The sequence below is a fragment of the Syngnathus scovelli genome, chromosome 9 (genome assembly GCF_024217435.2).
Source record: "Syngnathus scovelli strain Florida chromosome 9, RoL_Ssco_1.2, whole genome shotgun sequence".
Lineage (NCBI taxonomy): Eukaryota > Metazoa > Chordata > Actinopteri > Syngnathiformes > Syngnathidae > Syngnathus > Syngnathus scovelli.
Genome location: NC_090855.1, coordinates 3902768 through 3922189, shown reverse-complemented (window position 1 = coordinate 3922189; position 19422 = coordinate 3902768). Strand labels below are relative to the sequence as shown.

Genomic DNA, 19422 nt, shown 5'->3' with positions numbered 1-19422 from the left:
TGAATAAACACACATTTCCACAGTAAAAAGCAGGGTGCGAGTGTGAAGAAAGTAAGGAGTCAAATAAAAACAGAAGCTTGGCGATGACTGATGAGTTTTGATTGGCGTGAACGTAGCTGGGAGTGTCCCGGAGGAGTGGAAGAGCTCATTTGCCGTTTTGAACGTGACCTCTGTAAGGAATTCACAAAAACATTATGAATTATTTAACCCATGTAATAATCATGATGTGGTACAAAAATAATATTTGAATGTCAAATGGAGTTTCACTGAAAACATTCCATTTTATTTCCGACTTGATGTTTCTTTGTGTTTGTCGCCCACTAGTGGTTGTTTATTGTTTTGCAGGATAAACAAAATCAAAGGATGGGCCATTGGTGCTGTTAAAACTACATTTTATTGCATAATGTAAACTTCTGAGGTGCTGCCAGGCAAGCAAATTTGATGTGTTAATAATGACTAAAAAGCAGTCAGTTGATCTTGTCGGATTGTTTTGTTGAATCATGTTTGTCCTCCTCCTGTCTCAGCTGAATAATGGGCTGCAGGGGGGGGGAAATACTCCTCATTAGTTTAATCAGTTTAGAGATGAAATAAGTCAGAGAGAATGCAACACACCAGCGTATTGAAATATTGCCTGCACACTGCTTTACTCTCCCAGTAGATCAGAAATAAGGCAATTAAGCTTTCCACCAAAAGCAGGACATACGCTGTCACCCTGATTCCCATTTGCAGCTGTGGAAAAGAAAGAGATGAATCTCATTTTGAGCTTCCAGCATAAGAAAAAAAAAATCAAATGCTGAACTCACCTTGGACTCGTGCTCGGCATCCCCCCAATACAAGGCGCGGTTGAGCAAAAAGAGACAAAGTAACACGGTGGACTCCAGGAAGCTGATGATGTTCAGACAGAATGACACCTTGGTCTGGCAAGTGCAATAAAAATACTCAAATCCACAAACCCGGAGAAAAAAAAAAAAGATCTCAACCAATCAAAGCAACATTTTCCCCAGAATCCACTTACCAGACGCATGTTGGGAACACTTCCCGCCGCATAGGTCAACATTCCACAAAGCACAAACTACCGTTGATAAAACATAAAGTAGAAGAATCACAAAATAGCGCATAAGTAATTTCAAATGTAAATCAAAATTCAATTCGACTCAAAAGGTTACGTACCCAAATGCTTGGTAAAAGGATAAAAATGTCAGCACGTAGAATGGAAGGATATATCAGACCAAGACTGAAAAATGTCACTCCAGCAACACATTGTGCTGCCTACATGTTTAAGGAAAAAAAAAAAACAGTCAGCATCCATTTACAACTATGCTTATCCAATTTCTCTTAATTGGTCAGGAAAGTGATAATTTTTTTTTCCACTCACCCCAAGAGGTTTTGGGAATCCATTGTAAGCAAAAACCTTAAAAACGTCTCGGAACACACACTTAAATTCTCGTGGCATAACGTAGCCCCATCCTTCGCTATCTTTCCTGATGGAAATATTGATGATCATGGAGTCGTCACTCACAAACGTCTTCCTCATTGTTCTTCAAAGATCACCGACCGAGATTTTACTGTTGATCCGCTCGAAGTGATGTTCAACAGGTTGAGCAAAGAAATGATGATGATCAGCAGCCAAGTGAGGAAGTGACAAACGTGACCTCCTTGTCACGACTTGCTTCGAAAAAGGGGTTTGTTGAAGAGTCGAGCACAGTCTGAGATGGTAAGTGAGAACCCGCCTGCAAACTTTAACAACTTGCTTATCTAACATTTTGCAAAAAAGAGTTTTGGTAAAATTTAATTTCTAGAAGGAACTGATTGGTTCAAACACGGAACAGGTGGTGACAAAACCCGAACTAAACCTTATTACAAAATACATGAAAATAATTATTTTATGTGTATATAATTGTATATTTTGATGATGTACTTGCAGGTGAGTGCAGTATGGCTTGTTCACATGAGAAAATGGAGATCCACCAAAATGAGCAAGGCCTGTCCGAAGATGTTGAGAAATTCCCGAGGGTGGTACGGTACAAAGCCACAAAATTCGAAGAGGATGAAATTTGGGCTTCGCATGACTTGCTCCGGAATAGAATGGAGATGTTGGGGGTAAGGCCGAGAAGCATGCTTTGATTCATTTTAATTTGAATTAATTATGAAGATTTTTGGATACGATTTTTTGGTTTGTTTTTATGAATCTTTAATTCTGTTTCAAAATAGCTTTTTTAATTTTTTTTTATAAATGATGTATTTATTTGAAATGTGGCTTAATGACAGTGATTAATTGGAGGACAGCATTTATTATATATAATTTAAAACCTCCTTAAGGAATCTGAGTGAATGTTTTGAACAGTTGACAATACTGCAGGTCGAAGTTTTGCGGTGTTCAGTTAAAGGATGTCCAGCCTGTTCGAAAGTCAGCAACAGGAAACTTAGGTTCTTGTGGTCTTCCTTGTAAATGGTAAAAAAAAAAAAAGATGCATTGTAGACTGAACTAGTTTTTTTATTGCAACAAAAATAAGTGCATGCAATTTTTTCTTTTAGAAAAATATTCTGCAAATTAATGAAATGTATTATCTGAGTTTTATTATTTATTATTTAACTGTGCGGATAATTTTATATCCAATTTTTTTCATGCTACCACACTATTTCACATCAATATTTCTCACAAATTGATTATGGATCAATCATTGCAGTGCCTGCAAGTTGTCAGCGGAGTGCCCAGTGTTGGAATTGGTTTTACGCTGGCCATAGGCTTGAGTATAAATGAGTCGCTCGCCACGCTCTTCAGAGTTTCTCACATGACTGGAATGCTTGTAAGAAGTCTATTTATTTAATTGTATTATTTTATTTTTTTTCACAATCATTTGAAATTCTCCTGCCTTTCAGTTCATTTTTGCAGGAATTGTTTCCTGCATGTTGGAAAGATATCCAGTATTGCTAAATGTAAGTAAGCCTTCTTACATTACATGCTCATTAATATTTATTTGAAATAATGTTTTTTTTCAGGTGTCCCTCATCATCAACAGCGTTTGTGTCATTTTTGCATTACCCGGCCTTGGTTTAATAATTGCTGACCTGATACAATGGAAGTACAGAAAACTTGATTCGATGGTGAGAGTAATTATGGAGGGGAAAAAAAAAAAGATTGTTTCATAAATTACCAATTTAAAATGTCTTTGTAGATGGCGATGGAACTTTGCATTTTGGGATTGCAGCTTCTGGTCAGTATAATTCTCTGCGTGTGGATCTCCAAAGTGAAAAGTGGCAAAAATAAACCAATTTGCTAACAACTATTTCAATTTTGAAGACTTCTTAACGCATCTTTTTTTTTTTCTTCATCTCAAACTTAAGGCCATCTACCCCGCTGAAAAAAATGTGGTCAATGTCTGCCTTTAATGGAAAAAAACACCTCCACCCCCACAACACTGCAAAATGCGGTTGTCATAATGCTCTCTTAGTGTTTGACAATATTACACACTATTTGCATGCAAGACTCAACTAAATGCAGTAAATAATAAATTTAACAAATCTTTTCATACAAACTTTTTTTTAATCATCTGTACAAGTCTCAAAATGCTGGACAGCAAACAAAAGGAATAACCTGCTTTTTTTTTTTTTTTTTCTGCATTGGTCTGCCAGCTATTTGTAAATTACACAACAATAACAACGACAAAAAAAGAAAAACATCTACAATATAAACAGAGATGCTTACTGTTCAGGAATATTACAAACCATATGAGTACCATCACGGTAATGTCTTTTTTTCTCCAATTCATTTGGATCGAACTTGAAATCACATCTTTGTTGGAATTTTGCTCTTTGTCGGGACTTCACAGCTGCAAAAAAAAGAAATAAATGTTTTTAGCATCTAACAGAGTTAATGACATTGACCTACTTTTTTTGGGGTGCACACATCACATTCACATTCATAAATCCAAAAACAATCAAACTATAGTTTGCAAAAGAAAATACTATAGTAGATATAAAAAGTCTACACACCCTTGTTTAAACGCAGTGTTGTGATCTAACAAAAAAATCAAGATAAATCATTTCAAAACTAATAATGTGACCTCTAACCTGTACAATTCACTTTTCAGGTTATATTTATGTTGAAAAAAATGGTTTATCATGATTCTTACGAGAACCTGACATTTGAACCGGGGTGTGTAGACTTATATCCACTGTCCCTTAAAAAAGGCAAATCATTGAGTGCGTTCAAGAGCATGCGTGTGTTCACATATAGAATCATTCCAAAATGACATCATCGGAGTTGAGAAATAGCAGGCAAGGGAAACACCCAATAGGAGCAAAGCTTTCAAAGCCACACGGCCATGCATGATTTTCACACGTACTGTATTAGTAACAAGGCCATGTTTCGTCGTCACGGGTTGTCGAACAGGCTGTTAACACGACCACAATGGTGACGCCGAATACTTACTGAGCTAAGCGTTAAGTCACACCACTGTCGACAGGCCTACGGCTACTATATGAGAAGACTGGCTCTGGCAAAAAAAAAATGGGGCGTTTTTAAACGGAGCTATTACCTACCGCTGGTCCTTAAGACACCTCGATGAATTTATTCTTTATTGCTCATACTTTCGTTCTATTTTGAGAGACTTTATAAGGCATGGGGCCATATTTGGCAACTCAAAATGGACGCCGAACACTCTTTAAATGTAGTATAATGAATGTAATGATCTTCTTAATTTTTTGTTCAAGATTTATTTTTTACTTCCAACTCTATTGTCCTTGTTTGTAAAAAAAACAACAATCAGACAAAAATGAGAACAACAAAATATGCAACACAAAATGACTACGTCTAACTAATTAAATGTTTCCTACTTAGAACAAGAAGCACATTAAAGAAGTCATAATCATTTATTTAAATGCATCCAAAACTAATGGAAAATGAGTTGATGTAAAAGATGAGCACGTTAATATCAAGTGATTCTCAGTGTTGCATGAATTCCACTAGTGCTACTCTGGCTCCCTCTAGTGGGCTGTGAAAGAATTACCTGATAAAACATTCAAGCTTGCTACGTTACATGTTGGTCATGAAGTTGGCACTTAAATATTTTAGGTGATACTTGGGGGAAAAAAATTCAAAACAAGGACGCAGAGCAAAGACTCACTGCTGTGATGAATTTGTTGCTCTGCGGTTGGAGGTCTTCACTTTTGGAGAAGAGGGAGGAGGCCTGCACGGAGGAAGGCCCCACGGAGGAGCACAGGAAAGAGGAGGATTCCTCATTGTTGTTGTTGTTGTTGTACGAGTCCAGGAGCCCGTCAGGGGGCCCGGGTAAGGTGAGGGTGCTCAGGCCGCTCATGCTGTCATTGGAAGTGCACTGGGACGACGTCTCGGAACTTTCCGTGACTGACACACAAAAGCATTTCTTCATTATAGCAAATAGTACGAGTCATCTTTTGTGCGGTCGAGGCAAGTTAAGGAAATCTGAAAAAAGTTTCTGGTTTGCTCATCTTATTTTGTTTTATTTAGTCAGCTAAAATGATGTGATGATTTTGAAATAAAATAAAAGCGGGCATCCCAACTCACGTATGGAGGGCTGGCTCCCAGAATCGTGCTCCAGCTCGTCTTCTTCAATGCAGTCGTAAGGCCACTGGGTGAAGGAGGGAATGCTGGCCAGCGGGTAAGGATGAGCGTGAAGGTGCGAGGGCGAAGAGTACAGGTGGAGGTTGAGCGAGCCCAGCAGGGAGGATGACGATTGGCTGCCCGAGGACGACGTGCTGCTGTTGGAGATGGTGGAGTGGGGTCTCTTGATGGAAGCCGAGTATTCGTACGAGGGTACCGCGATGGAGGCCCTTGTTCTACATTCTGTTGGCAACGTGAAGACAAAAAAAGTGTGATGTTCTGCTCTCTGCACGAGACGAGAACAGCTCAGTGTTCAAGGTTGCTTGGGTTAATATAATAATATAATATATGCTCACTAGCTTTATGCCAACACAACAAATATTTATTTATTTATTTATTCATTTATTTTTTTAAATTAATTTGAAAACTCCCAATCAATCCCATTGATTTTTGATTTTCTTTGGACTCATTTTTTTAAATTAATTTGAAAACTCCCAATCAATCCCATTGATTTTTGATTTTCTTTGGACTTCATGAACCTGGAAAAGTCTTTTTTAGATCATTAAAAAGGGACATTTTGGATTGTATTGTTGATTTTTTTTCTTGAGTTTGTTAGAAAAAATACATAGAAATAGAAAATACAATTGATTAAATGTTAATTAAGTCTCACCAGACCCCTTCATGATATAGTCGATGGCTCTATCATTGATGGCTGCATCACTGGGCTTAATGTCCATGAACGGCTTGCTCCCAATGCCCATTGACACCATCTCCTGAATGCGCAACTCTGCGAGGTAAAATAAGACAGCCCTCAAACAAAATACGCAACAATCGATGGAAGCGCTTGATGAAGAAACGCTCACCCCTGTTTCGTAACGCCTGCCTCCACAAGATCTTCCCTATGATGGAAGTCCACACCGCCTTGATCTCCACAGAGCTTGCTTGAAGGATAAACGTGTCTTGGGATTTCCTTCGGCGGAACCAAATCTCAAAGCGCAGGCCGCTATCGCCAACATTTTCAGTCATACCAATCTCTGCTGTCTATAAAAAAAAATAAAAATACTCAGTTTCTGAAAGCCCCGGCTGTCACTAAAAATAAAACGCTTACTTTGTAGGATTGTTTGTAGATGTAAATGTCATATCCTCCTTCTATTTTTTTGGTCTTGCTGAAGAGGATGAGGTCTTCAAACAAGAAGACGTGGCGGAGGTACTTCCTTCGTCCGCACCAGACGATGAACTCATCTTGGCAGCGAAGTTGACCTTGTTCCTTTAGGTTCACCTAGACAGGAAACATCTCGGGTCACATGCGTCACACACAACAATGGAAGCTCTGACGGGATGCTGACCTCACTACTGTATACAAAAAAAGATGACATCAAGTTCAAAAACACACCACGGCGAAGAGTATTATATTATAGTATATATATTTATTTTTTATTCCAACCACGAACCCTTCAAAAAATCCACTAGCTTCATGCTAACACACAATGCAAAACACAATAGACGAGCTAACGAAAGTAGCATTAATGGACTTACTGTTTACATCACAGCCACGAATGGCATCCATGGCTAGCTTCACGCTAACACACAATGCAAAACACTATAGAGAAGCTAACGAAAGTAGCATCAATAATGGACTATCTGCTTACGTCACAGCCCCGAATGGCATCCATGGCCAGCAGGTCGTTGCCATGGCGAAGCTGGAACTTGACCATCTCCTCGGCGGTGCGAAGGTCACTCAGCTCTTGCGCTTGTGACTGGCCGCACTCCTTGATGAGGTCCTTCAGCAGCAGGGCATATTTACTCATCCTCTGGATGGGCTTCAGGAGATAGGATGCCAAGTCCATCTTGTCCCCCAGATCCAGCTGTTTATTCTGGGATGCGAGAGAACCGTTAGGAATGCGTATGTATCTTACCGCCATGTTTTATCTGTTCATTTTTCTTCAGTTATTTTTTTTTCTCTTTAATTGTCAATTTACTGAGATTTTAAAAAATATATATATTTATTTTTTTATTTTTCAATTTACAGAGATTTATTTTTTTAACACACCTTATACGTCGGCACCATTGTGGATCAGTGCTGACCTTTTTACCCAGCGAAGAATGTTACCAGAGTTTCCAGACGCACCTTAAAGAATTCGTTCCCATGGCTGCTGAGCAGGGAGTCGGAGCGCGGTTTATTCTTGCTGTACAGGGCATACATTCCAAACTGATCCTCCTGCACACACGCACACAATTAACAAGTTAGAACACTCCGGAAAGTAAACCGGCATGTCAGCATGAGCTCCTCCACACCGTGGAAGTGATTTAAATTACGAGCCGTGTGTTATTAACTGTTTAACTGCAAGGCTGGACTGTTTGACACTCACATGTCGGAGAAAGCAGCTGCTGATGGACAGCGGGGAGTGGGCGCGAGCTTCTAGATCTTTGAGGAAGTACTGGCTGTGAAAGTCCCACAGCTTCTCCACGTTGCCGAAAATGATGCTGCGTTTGCCGCGGAGGTCCTGGGGCAGATCCAGACGCTCCATCTCGGGGAAATAATGCTCAATGACGTAGCTGAGGGAACGAACGTACTCTCTCTCGGTGGAGATCATCTCGTCCATGATGTGCTGCATTTTACTGGGAACCGAAAGAAGAACATTGAAAGTCAAATTCTAAATTTTTTAGATGAACAATAAAAAGTGCTGACCTGCTCTGTTTCTTGCCATCTCCTTCATTGTGCCTGTTATGGATTCTGGAGGGCGTCGACATACTGCGACTGCGTCCTAACGCTGGGCTCGTGACATCTGGTCTCTGCAGCATCTTCTCGGCAGATACGTTATTGGCCACCTCCAAACCTTTGATATACACCCCCGTGTAACCATGCACGTGGCTGGAGTCCGAATGTCCACCGTCCCTCGGCGTCAGCTCGTAGCTCATGGTCTTCTTCATGATCTTCTTCATGGGTGACTTGCGGAGTCGGGAAGCTGCGGAGAAGATGGGCTCCGAGTGGCAGGAGATAGAGGAGTCGATGGTACAGTCGCTGTCTGTGTCGTCAAACATCGACGGGCTCATTTTGCTGTCGGGCGGGAAAGTGAAGCGTGAGGAGGAAGAGATGGAACCCGAGGGGCTTTTGGAGAAAGGCTCATCGCAATGTGGTTTGGAGTTCTCCACAGCGAGTGGCGTAGCGGTCCTGCTGGAACAAGAAGAACCTTCGCATTGAAGTCCTCCCCCGCTATTGTCCGCTACACCAATTTGGATCTCCGCGGGCTTGAAAACATCCGTAAAATCCGAGGAAATGGAGTCTGAAGATGCTCTCGTGGCTCGGGCTAATGTGTCCTCCAGTTGCTGCTTGGTCTGCTGACATTTTTGCCACACGACGTTCCACTGCTGGACTTGCTGAGGACACTCCAGGGAGAGCACCATATCGTTGAGTGGGCTGAAGTTGTCCATGGAGAACTTGCAGGCCTCGGCGCAGTAATCCCGCAGGGTCGGGACCACGGTGGGTGAAAGAGCTTCACTTGAAGTGTTGAGGTGACTCACGTAGTCCTGGCAGTGCTCCTGCCATTGGTTTACCTATGGATGATTCAAAGACATGTTATTTATTTATAAATATTTATATTTTTATTATTTTTATTATTTTTTTATTTTTATATTAAGCCAAATTCAAAGTCAGACTAGATTGAGACTGAATTAGCAGCAGAAAGTTTATATAAATTCTACCAAAAAAAAAAGATAACTTTTTCGGCCCACTTACCGAGTCATAAAATTCATAAAGGTTTCCCAGGACGTCCAGGTGTGTCTTCCTCTTCTCCACTCGGCTCAGGATGGAGGCAAGATGTTGCTTGAATTCCGAAGAAACGGAGCCAGGAAGAGACTGCGGAGAGTCTTTCACCATCTGCAGGGCATGCCTCTGCTGGTGCTGGCAACCAACACAAGGACAACAGATTGCGTTACACTTCTTGATAAATCACATGACCTTGGCAAAGATTGTCTTATTTTCAGATCCAGTGTTGTATTTTTGCAGATAGCCATGGGCGTTTGCGCTGTTGTGGGTATGGACACAGCTGGCTCCCGGTAATTCCTGTGTATTGGTATCATTTCCGTACTCGTCGAGATATTTACCACTGACTCTTTTAGAAATTGGTCCAAGCTCTCCTTCATGTCTTTTATGTTGCTGACAGTCAAAGAGAGTGCTCCTAAAGGTGTGAGATGTTTATCACCCTCCACATCGAACCACAGTTTGACCTGAAATAAAATAAAATAAAATAAAATAAAATAAAATAAAATAAAATAAAATAAAATAAAATAAAATAAAATAAAATAAATTAAAGAGGGAAATAGTAAAGGCTCACCTGTTGTGTCTGTTCCTCAAACCTGCGCACCTCCAGGAGACTTTCCAAGTCCTTCTGTGATTTATTGGACAGAATGACAAGCTCATGGACCTCCTCGTCCACTTGGTTGTACAGCGCACTCAACATATCGACAGCATCCCTGAAGACAAGCCAAAATATTCACGACACGGTCTTTTTTTTTTTTTGCTTTAACAGGAAGTGCAGCAGTACCTGTAACTTTCGTTATCACAGGCCTCTTCCTTCCTGATTCGTGCGAGGATGGTGCCCCCTTCCAAACGTAACCTATTTAGATGGCTGTCATTCAGCACGCACTTCATCAGATGCTTCTGCTGCTCCATCATCTGAGATACCTCCTAAACAAAACAAAAAATCTGAGCTGATATCCATTTTTGATTTAACTAATTAATCCAAGTCCGACCTGAGATGTCTTGAGGTTGCCACTGTCACTTAACGTGGCGATGGACTCCTGGAGGGAAGCGATGGCTTCGCTGCAGCTGCTGGCAAATGGTTCTATTTTCTGTATGGGTTTAAAAAAAATAATTAATATGGCTCGACAAATATAGAGAGCCACAGTGTTCGTCCCATCACCTGTCTGAAGAACATCCAGTGGTTGTGGTCGTATTGAAAGGTTCCCTCAAGGTCACGCGTGAGCTGATTTGCTTCAACGTGCTTCAGCAGGGCCTTCAACGATGACAATGTTTCAGTCTGTGGCGAGGAAAAACACAAATACGTTGCTGGGTGGACACGTGATAATAACTTTATTTACTCACCTGGATGTTGACAATGTCTCTTTCAGGTTTGGTTGCTGCCTCCTTGTCCGCCAGGAAAAGAACCGAGTAAAGTGCATTTGGTACCAGTGTCTGAAGAAACATAAAATAAAATAAAATAAAATAAAATAAAATAAAATTAAATTAAATTAAATTAAAGGGGGAAATAGTAAAGGCTCACCTGTTGTCATGATTATAAAACTATTTACTTCTATCCATAATGTTAAAAAAAATGAGAGCATTTACTGGAGAAATGTTTTACATATGTAGACAGATGCTATTAAATCTTTTTTTTACAATGTCTGAGCATCTCGGTACCAGTAGGCCAGACTCAAAACATAATCATATGGCTCTTGCAAGTCTTCTGAAAGCACTCCGCTTCAAAACAGACGTGTAAGCACACGTTAGCCCCGAGGCTAGCCTTTTCTCAGAAGAAGAGCAGTCATTACAACTTTAAGGTGTGCCTCTTTTTCTGAAACGTCGAGCATTAGGGGAAAAATGTAAAAGAATGCGAAAAAGAGAGGAAGATCATTGGCTTTGCTTCAACACGTGAGGCCTGTAAATATTTACGGGGTCTTGGAAAGCTCGAGTGTCTGTGCTCACCTGAAATTCAGACAGCGATGACAAGAGAGCTGGAACAGGCGGCTGCCTTCTGCTGTCGATCACAACTGTCAGACCTTCATCACGTTTTTCTTTCCTACAACCCCAACAAGCATAATCCAGTCATTAGACCAAAAAAAATAAATAAATAAATAAAATACAAATATTAAAAAAAATACAATTATTATATTTAAAAAAGATATATTATATCATATATATATTTATAATTATATATATATTTTATTTATTTATATATTTTTATTTATTTATATATATATATAATAAAACATTAAAAAATATATATATAATAAAAAATATATATAATATAATATATAATATAATAATAGATATATTTTGTGTGCCGTGAGGGAAATCGGCAACAGGATTAAATACTGTTCATTTTTTTTTTGTACAAGTGCTTTTGACTTTGAGCTCTGGGCACTTGCTGACTAAAAAAAATGAAAACAACGGGAGACTGTTGTCAACATACCGCAGTGTGGAGTGAAGGTAGACCATTAAACTGCTGAGGTCGTGCACCGAGCAACTTTCGCCTGCCCACACCTGAGCTCTGGTGCACACCTGCAATACCGCCCTCCCACCACGATCTCTGCTTCCTGGAAAACAAAACACCAGGAGGGGTAGAAAAGAAAACTTTGAAAAGCCAACTAGCTGCTCCTTACCTGGCAAAATAACAGCGCCGGATGCCAGCAGTTCCTGATTGACCTCTGACATCCGTTTAGGGAGGGACAAGTTGCTATCATTAGAGGAGCTTGACGATGACCCCAGCCCAATAGCTGAGCCATTGGCTCTTTTGGGGCTGTTGGACTCATCCTCTGCAAGTCTCGACTTCCTGTCATCGCCGCTGTCCTCCTGCTGCCCTGTAATAATAATAAAACAAAATTTAATAAAAAGAGTGAAGCTTCCTTTCACCTCGGTGTGTTATAATCATAGCAACTGACACTGACTCATACCGCAAACCAGATGTAGCATCAGCGTGGGTAATTTTACCGTTATTAGACACGTCAGCACTTTGCTCCCCGGGGCTCGTTCAGAAGTACAATTTAGGCTAACAAAATTTCCACACTTAATCTGGATTGCGGCTATGTGAAATTGCATCCGAATAGCATTCATTGTGTATATCAATTAGCACTCATCTTAAATTACACTCGAGGACAATACAAGAAAATTTGTCGCTATTATAGCTTGCGTGACTCATTCCGAAAACGAATAGGAAACTAGAAACCATGGCTATGAATAATATCAACTGTGATTACTCCCACAGTGACGCAGCCCTCCCTTTTGCAGATCTATTGCTGTAATATAAGGATAGTGATACTCATCCTAAGAAAGCAGAGTCATATTAAAGTCTCGATGGGATTTTGAAAAAAACAACAGTGGGGGACACTGTTGTGTTTGTGGCCTCTTTTTCTAGTCCCGCTCATTTGTGTGGGAGTAAAAAAGCAGCCAGCACAGCCTCTATTGTCTTCAAATAGTCCGTGCATTTCCTGTGCCACTGTGTGAGCGGGCTTGTGTTTTCCCCACGTTTCCTAAATTGCTTTGTTTTCACAGGAAGTGACAAACGTCGAGTAAAGCCTCTGGAGTATTGTGAAAAATCTGCTTTTTGTGTCCTACGCTAGACACGTCGCACTGTCGAAGCTAAATTTGTAGCGGTCAGTGGGGATGGGAACTTGGTTATAAAGGAAATGTGTGGTTGGTTGAGTCTTTCATGGAACTTTTTTAATTTGTGTTGTACCGACGGGCTGCCTCATTGTGGGACATTGAGGTTCTTCTCCTTGGTTTACAAAATCTTTTGTTGTCTATGAAACAATTGTTGCAACAGCCGAAATGCAATCCCCCTCTGAGATCATCTTCGGAATGCAATGGGGATGTGATATTTGATTACTTCTACTGTATTGTGATTTTTCTGATATGCTGTTGGGCTGATCCGACCGAATGTTTTATTTTGATTAAAAAAAAGATACAAAGATAATCAGTCACACTTTCATGGAGGACTAAAAACTCTACTGTTGATTAAGTAAAATTTGGGGAAATTTTAACCATTTTAAATTAAAAAAGATCACAATAAACCAATTAAAAAAAAAATAATCATAATCATGATTATTTGATAAACAAGCTGCTTATTTACCAGTTAATCATTTTACTGCCACAACATTGTTAAACATTTATTGGGCACTTATTGACATAAAATTATAATATTGAGAGTGAGACAACTGAAAAAAACGTAAATTAAAATAAAACTAATTTTATTTTATTCTACCGATATAATGATAATAATAATAATAATAATAATAATAATAATAATAATAATAATAATAATAATAATAATAATAATAATAATAATAATGTTGCTTTTATCACAATTATCGCCAAAAACCATACACCTTTTTTCTCAAAAGCAAAGTTCATATTCCAACCCATGAAAAACAAGTTTTGCGGAACAAAAAAAAGCACTGCAGACGTCACCCCTACGTTATCTGTTACCTCAGTTACCTTGCATGAAACAACACAAAACAAAACCCACTCGCTGCAAAACACAGCACCGAACTGTGACTTCACTTTGCAGGGTAGGTCCAAGCCTGCACCCCCGCACCCGCCCCCACCCAAAGAACACAGCAAGTCACCTCTGAAAAGCAATCTGTCAACAGTGACGGCATTAATGTTGTGAGCTGTCTCACCCTTGAAGAGCTGTTGTAGCGAGTCTTGCTGCGGGCTATCGTTACAAAACCTGCCCACGTTAGCCTGTTCTGTTCTCCAGCCTCAAACTTTGTTTTCCTACGCCTGCAGGTGCGTTTTTTGAAAAATGATGACCATCATATATATAGAAGACATTTCTTAAAATTAAAATCAACTACAAGATTTCATGAAGAGTGATACATACCCGCTACTTCTTTACTGCTCCTCTTTTCACAACCAGGAAGCGAGGCCTCCACTTCCAACCTCCCAAAGCGAAGAACATATCCATTCATCAGCTTTTTGGTGGAGATGCTCGCCGAGCCGCCGGAAGAAGATCTCTCCCGGTGAGCTTTACCCTGGCCGGCTTTGTTAGTCCTCTCCAATGACTTTGAACGGCGTTCCGCCCGTCTTTCCGCACTCCGTAGTCCCTTCTGTAAATAATGCAAAGGAGTGCTGGGCCTGGAATCGTCCCCGCTGAGCCAAGTCCGACTCCCCAACCTCCGGGCTAAGTGTTCTCGAGAAGAAGCGCGAGTATCCGGGCTGCTGCCCGGTGTGACGGAACCTTCTCTGAGGCTCCCGTGTTCCGGACTTTCTTCCAGGATGGACTCAGTGCTGGAGCCGAGGCTCATGGGGTTCTGCAGGGCTTCCATGTAGGATTTCCTGAAAAGTCTTCTGCTTTCAAAAGCCACCGAGTCTCTCGGCTGACGTCGACGAGGGCTGGGATTGCTGAGGTCTGTGCTGAACGAGAGCATCTTAGATGTTGGTCCTCTTTCTCTCCCACCGCCGTCCTCCTCTCTGTGTTCCGTCCCACGCTCTTCTGTGGGGCTGATCTTAATGATGGGAGTTGTTATGTCTTCTCGAGTCATGCTATGGCTATCGCCGCCGGTCTCCGCGCGGTTTCTGCTCGGCGAGGTCGGTTCCGAAAAAGTGGAGTCGGTTCCTTGAGAATGGAGAGACTCGCGGGAGCTGCGATGGCTGTCCAGGGTTCCCGTGGATCCGCTCGTGCTGCAGGCGCTGAGTTGTCCTCGGAAGCCCACCCTGCTGCACTGCGCTTGCATGATGGCTTCCGCCGTGCTGCTGACAAACAGAGGGTTGACCACGTTCTTCCACGGGGTCCTGTACACGGATTTGCCGGTTGTGAGCAGACAGTTCTGGAGCGGGTGCAGGTTCCGTTCGAGCGTTACATTCTGGAGGAACTCAGCGGTGAAGATGCTGCCGTACATGCTCTCCGCCACGGGGATCTCCACGATAGCCTGCCCGCTGGCCGACAAGCATTTTATCGCGAGCTTGGCGGCCTTGCGGCCTAACGGGACAATTTGGAGGTAGAAGTCTCCTTGCTTTAGTCTGACTTTATGCAAGGGCGACAACTGCAGGACAACTTTGTCGTGAATGCACAGAGGCCAGCCTTCATTGTAGAGCAGCAGTCCTCGGAACCTTAACTAAAAAAAAAAAAAAAAAAAAGGTACAGTTAATAAATAAATAAATAAATAAATAAATAAATAAATAAATAAAATAAAAAGACAAGAAGAAAAAAAATTCCCTTATGTGTGTCTGATAAATCGTCAGCATTGTTACAACATATAATTTAACTTTAACTACGCAAATGATGACTCACACACAGTGACGAACTTGTCTGATCAGGCCTGGTTTCCAAAGAACAAGAACAAAAATCTTGGTTGTGCAGAAAAGCCTTTGCGAGAAGATCCTCTCAAGTGGCCCACAAAATATAAAAACTTTCCAGGTCGTTCTTGGAGGCCAGATTTAAGTGAAACTATCATAGCTAACGTCATTGTGTAATCAGAAAATGAATAAAGTTGGAGAATATCGAGTTTTATAGTTGAGTTTCAAAAATGGAACCACTCACGCAAGTTTCTTGTTGGATGATGTGAAGAATCCTCTTGGCGGGAAGCAAGAAATCGATGAAGCAGCGGAGACCGTCTCCGCGGTACTGTCTTTCCACCACGCTGAAAAGTTGCCACAGGACGGTGGAGGCGGTGGCGTTGAAAGGTCGGTACAAGGCCGACAAGGTGCTTTGGATACAACTGTCCAAAGATTCAGCGTCCTGTGAGGAAAGCAGAAATGTTCCGTCAGCTGTAGAGCACAGTTCACTTTTTATTTTTTTTATCATTATTTATGTGGATGAGACGGTCACACAAATATTCCCATCCCGCCTACACACAAGACAGATGGTAGAACATCATGTGACAAGCTGAACCCAACTTTTGTAGATACGACCGCTTCAGCGAGCCTTCAACTGCTCGACATGAATGACCATGATTACAACTCCAGATAAATACGCTTATTTTCAGACTGAACATGATCCCGGAAATTGTATCACGATAGGAAACCGGAACCAGTGATGGTCTTTCCATCGGTTCCAAGGGAAACACCTGGACCGAGTGATGTCACTGACAGTGGACATAAACAGCACAACTGGAAAGTCCGCCTACTGGCGAGTGACCTTTTTTATTATCTGACCCATACGTGATCTTACAGATTGGTAAATTTAAGAGCCTGATGTGGAACACTGAGAGGCGAATCTGGTATGTTGGTTGCGTTCACAGGAGGGGAGTCAAGGCCAAACATCCTTCTGCTATCTGTCCTTCCCGAACGGAACACAATAGTTGGACGAGACATCTGCCCTGGAATGATAACCGTGCAGATAGACGGGGGGAAAGTCCCACCGTTTGGCAGACGAACATTTTGGTATTTGCATGACAAAGCTAGCAAAAGTCAAGCTAGCGCCGTGTTTCACCCTTTTGAACGAATCGGCTCTTTGTGGCTGTTTATTAGAGAAGATTGAGTACAGTTGACCGCGTTGGTTACACATGCCACCACTTGGCTACAAGGCCTTCATTGTGATCATCGCCCTTCCTAAGTGGTGTGTGCGGGACAGTGTTGGTCTCCAGAAACAAAAGCGCCCACTTCCATTAGTAGTCAGACAGCACTTAGCGGGAACACAAATGTCTCGAGGCCTTCGTCACCCGGCAGAAGAAGAACAACGTGGTGTTTTATGAGGAGAATGCAAACAATGGGAGGAAAGCCTGTGAAGACGGGTCACTAAGTTTCCTCTTTAGGTTCCCAAGGAAGGAAAGAAGTACAAGTAGGGACGTGAGATTTTCAAGCTAGCACATGTTGAGGATTCATCTTAAAGATCTACTGTAGTCATCACCTGTATAATGCATAGGCACACCTGCACAAATGAATGACATCAGTTTTTATTAAATAAAATAAGGGATGGGCGAGTATCGGTATCGGAACCTTATTTTACGGTATCGGTTCTTGCGATGTTGACCGATATCAATATTGTGGACGTGTTAGGGAACTAAGAATACAAAAAAGAAATTTTACGGTATCGGTATTTGCGATGTTGATCGATACCAATATTGTCCGTGGCTGTTTTACGGAACTGGAAATGAAAAAAAGAAAATAAAAATAACATTATTTCATTGTTTTATTGGGGTATAAAAGTCTTTTAAAAAATATGTCATTGATTTTTTTCAAAGGTACCAATGGTATCGGTGCTTGGTATCGGTCACCTGAGACCTCAGTATCGGTCTGAAAAGTATCGAACATCACTCTTATGAAATATTATTACTGTATCAATAATTTGCAGGAAAATAGTGACACTACCTCAGTATATTTAACTTTTATTAATAGTTTCGCCTTGATTCATTTTTATTAATAGTTTCGCCTTGATTCATTTCATGCAAGTGTCCCTAATATTGTGGCAGGCGACCACATGTGCATGTCTCAGCAGAATGAGAGAGCTCAGCTGAGCACAGAGGAATGCATAAGTTGTCCCGCTTTAGACCCTCGCCCGTGCCATACTGTACAACCCAAAACGGAAAGTCCCACCCTTTCGTGATATCCAGCTCTCCGTAGAAAATGGCTGCCGGTATGATGGAGAAACTTAATTAGTGGTCTCTGAATCCAGGTGGGATACTTTGTCTACACCCTCAGCAAAACAGCTGTTACCGAGATACGTGAAAAGAAGCCCGAAACATCAAATCATTTTTAAATCGGGAAGCCATGAAGAGAATTTTATAAATAAGCACACACACAAAGGATGAATCAGAGTGAAAGGTGGAGCGAGAGTGATCAAGAGGTGCTCACAGACTCATTTAGTAGGTCACAGGCACAAAAGGCTGCCTACCAGGCGTCCAGTGAAGCATGAAACCACCAAGGGAGTGTAACGGGAGAGCTTCGAGCTAACCAGGAGCTTCACAGGCAGCAGGATGATGCCAAAAGGCCATAGGTCATATTAAAGACCTGATAAACTCTCAAAGTTTTTAATTGGAACTGATGGAGAGATCAAGGGAAGGAAAACTGTAGCGTGGTTCCCTCGTAGATGTTTTTAAAAAAACTCTCGAAAGACTTGATTGATGTCGTCTGCCGATTGATGTCTTTGTCTGACAGGACGTAAACAACACTTGCTGCAGGATATTGTTCACGAGAAACCCAAGTTGACCTCTTTTAACTTCTTTCTTACATTCCTTAACACACACTTGAGGATGTTGCTGCACATTTTTAGACTACGAGTTATTCTGCTAATCGTGGAAGTAACGAAGAAGAAAAAAAAATCTTGATTCCTGTGCGGGGTAAATATAGAGCGGGTGCATACCAAAACAAGTTGGGAGTTGATAAAGAAAAAGTTGCTTATCAAGAAGGATACAAAGGAGCGTACATCATTGACCCTGATAGTGATACAAACCCTGCACTTCAAATCTTGTTTTCTTTTATTTGTGCATTAACAACAACCCAGAGTATTTTACAGTAGCTCAGCCCACAATCAAATTCACCCTCAAAAGCAAAAAAAGAGCTAAATTAAATAATGGAATGTTTTTCCATTTCCAATTGAAAACAGACAAATGTGGCGAAAGCCGCTTTTCATTGGACGGCTCCAAAATGCAACATCAGCAACCACATTGTTTAATACAAATACAAAAAAAGCGACATTGTCAACACTATGCACAATAACAACTAGTCAAAAAGTGACAAGTCCGTACCTTAATACACAGGTAGTTGTCACAACTCCTCGACTTGGCTCTGGGGTGCATTTTGCATCAAAATCCCGCGTCAAATGATCCGAGCGCTGCAATCTGATCAACCCTGTTGTGCCCTCTCACTGCGTCCATTTCCAGCTCTTGTGCTTTGTGGCAGCTGGAGTTGAATAAACTCCTGCTGGGGCGTGAGAGAGGCAGTGGAGTCCCTGTCACTCACCCGCTCACCCCTCCCATCCCTGTTAAAATCCTCGTCCAGCTGGATAAAGGCACGCCGCCGCAACTCGTCATTCTTAACACATATACGGAGACTCTACCTGGTCTTGGTCTACAAAACCAGACCAGAACGCTTCACCCGACAGGGGTCGGACTCTGACTAAGTCCTCTCTGGCCCAGTGACCCCCAAGCAGCTCCCCACACCCCTCCTGGTCACAATGGGCCCT

The 19422-nt window shown here is 41.5% G+C and overlaps 3 protein-coding genes across 10 annotated transcripts; 1 reads left to right on the top strand and 2 right to left on the bottom strand.

Moving 5' to 3' along the window:
* Nucleotides 1-30: 30 nt before the first annotated feature.
* LOC137840603 (uncharacterized) lies at nt 31-1554 on the bottom strand. Of its 2 annotated transcripts, none has more exons than XM_068651818.1 (6): nt 1376-1554; nt 1171-1269; nt 1016-1072; nt 804-917; nt 613-729; nt 31-170 (listed from the first exon to the last, which is right to left on the bottom strand). In XM_068651818.1, the coding sequence occupies exons 1-6, from the start codon at nt 1532-1534 to the stop codon at nt 60-62; spliced, it is 657 nt and encodes a 218-aa protein (XP_068507919.1). In that variant the 5' UTR covers nt 1535-1554; the 3' UTR covers nt 31-59. The 2 variants fall into 2 exon arrangements, with proteins under 2 accessions (XP_068507919.1, XP_068507921.1); XM_068651820.1 differs by lacking the exon at nt 31-170 and adding an exon at nt 376-536.
* Nucleotides 1555-1713: 159 nt separating this feature from the next.
* Nucleotides 1714-3284, top strand: si:ch211-269k10.4 (uncharacterized protein LOC100150242 homolog). 3 transcript variants are annotated; one of them, XM_049729586.2, is made up of 6 exons: nt 1714-1829; nt 1925-2100; nt 2688-2807; nt 2881-2937; nt 3001-3105; nt 3177-3284. In XM_049729586.2, the coding sequence occupies exons 2-6, from the start codon at nt 1936-1938 to the stop codon at nt 3279-3281; spliced, it is 552 nt and encodes a 183-aa protein (XP_049585543.1). In that variant the 5' UTR covers nt 1714-1829; nt 1925-1935; the 3' UTR covers nt 3282-3284. The 3 variants fall into 3 exon arrangements, with proteins under 3 accessions (XP_049585543.1, XP_049585544.1, XP_049585546.1); XM_049729587.2 differs by having other exon boundaries at nt 1726-1832; XM_049729589.2 differs by lacking the exons at nt 1714-1829; nt 2881-2937 and having other exon boundaries at nt 1936-2100.
* Nucleotides 3285-3524: 240 nt separating this feature from the next.
* Nucleotides 3525-19365, bottom strand: zgc:158766 (uncharacterized protein LOC100009641 homolog). Of its 5 annotated transcripts, none has more exons than XM_049729579.2 (24): nt 18986-19362; nt 15841-16038; nt 14182-15415; nt 11963-12160; nt 11773-11896; nt 11286-11379; nt 10686-10775; nt 10504-10596; nt 10334-10432; nt 10126-10268; nt 9916-10054; nt 9686-9808; nt 9318-9482; nt 8271-9136; nt 7951-8200; nt 7710-7799; nt 7231-7455; nt 6690-6860; nt 6445-6622; nt 6252-6368; nt 5546-5824; nt 5127-5365; nt 4433-4496; nt 3525-3830 (listed from the first exon to the last, which is right to left on the bottom strand). In XM_049729579.2, the coding sequence occupies exons 1-23, from the start codon at nt 19034-19036 to the stop codon at nt 4449-4451; spliced, it is 5214 nt and encodes a 1737-aa protein (XP_049585536.1). In that variant the 5' UTR covers nt 19037-19362; the 3' UTR covers nt 3525-3830; nt 4433-4448. The 5 variants fall into 5 exon arrangements, with proteins under 5 accessions (XP_049585536.1, XP_049585535.1, XP_049585537.1 ...); XM_049729578.2 differs by having other exon boundaries at nt 10504-10620; nt 18986-19360; XM_049729580.2 differs by lacking the exon at nt 4433-4496 and having other exon boundaries at nt 10504-10620; nt 18986-19360.
* Nucleotides 19366-19422: the final 57 nt, after the last annotated feature.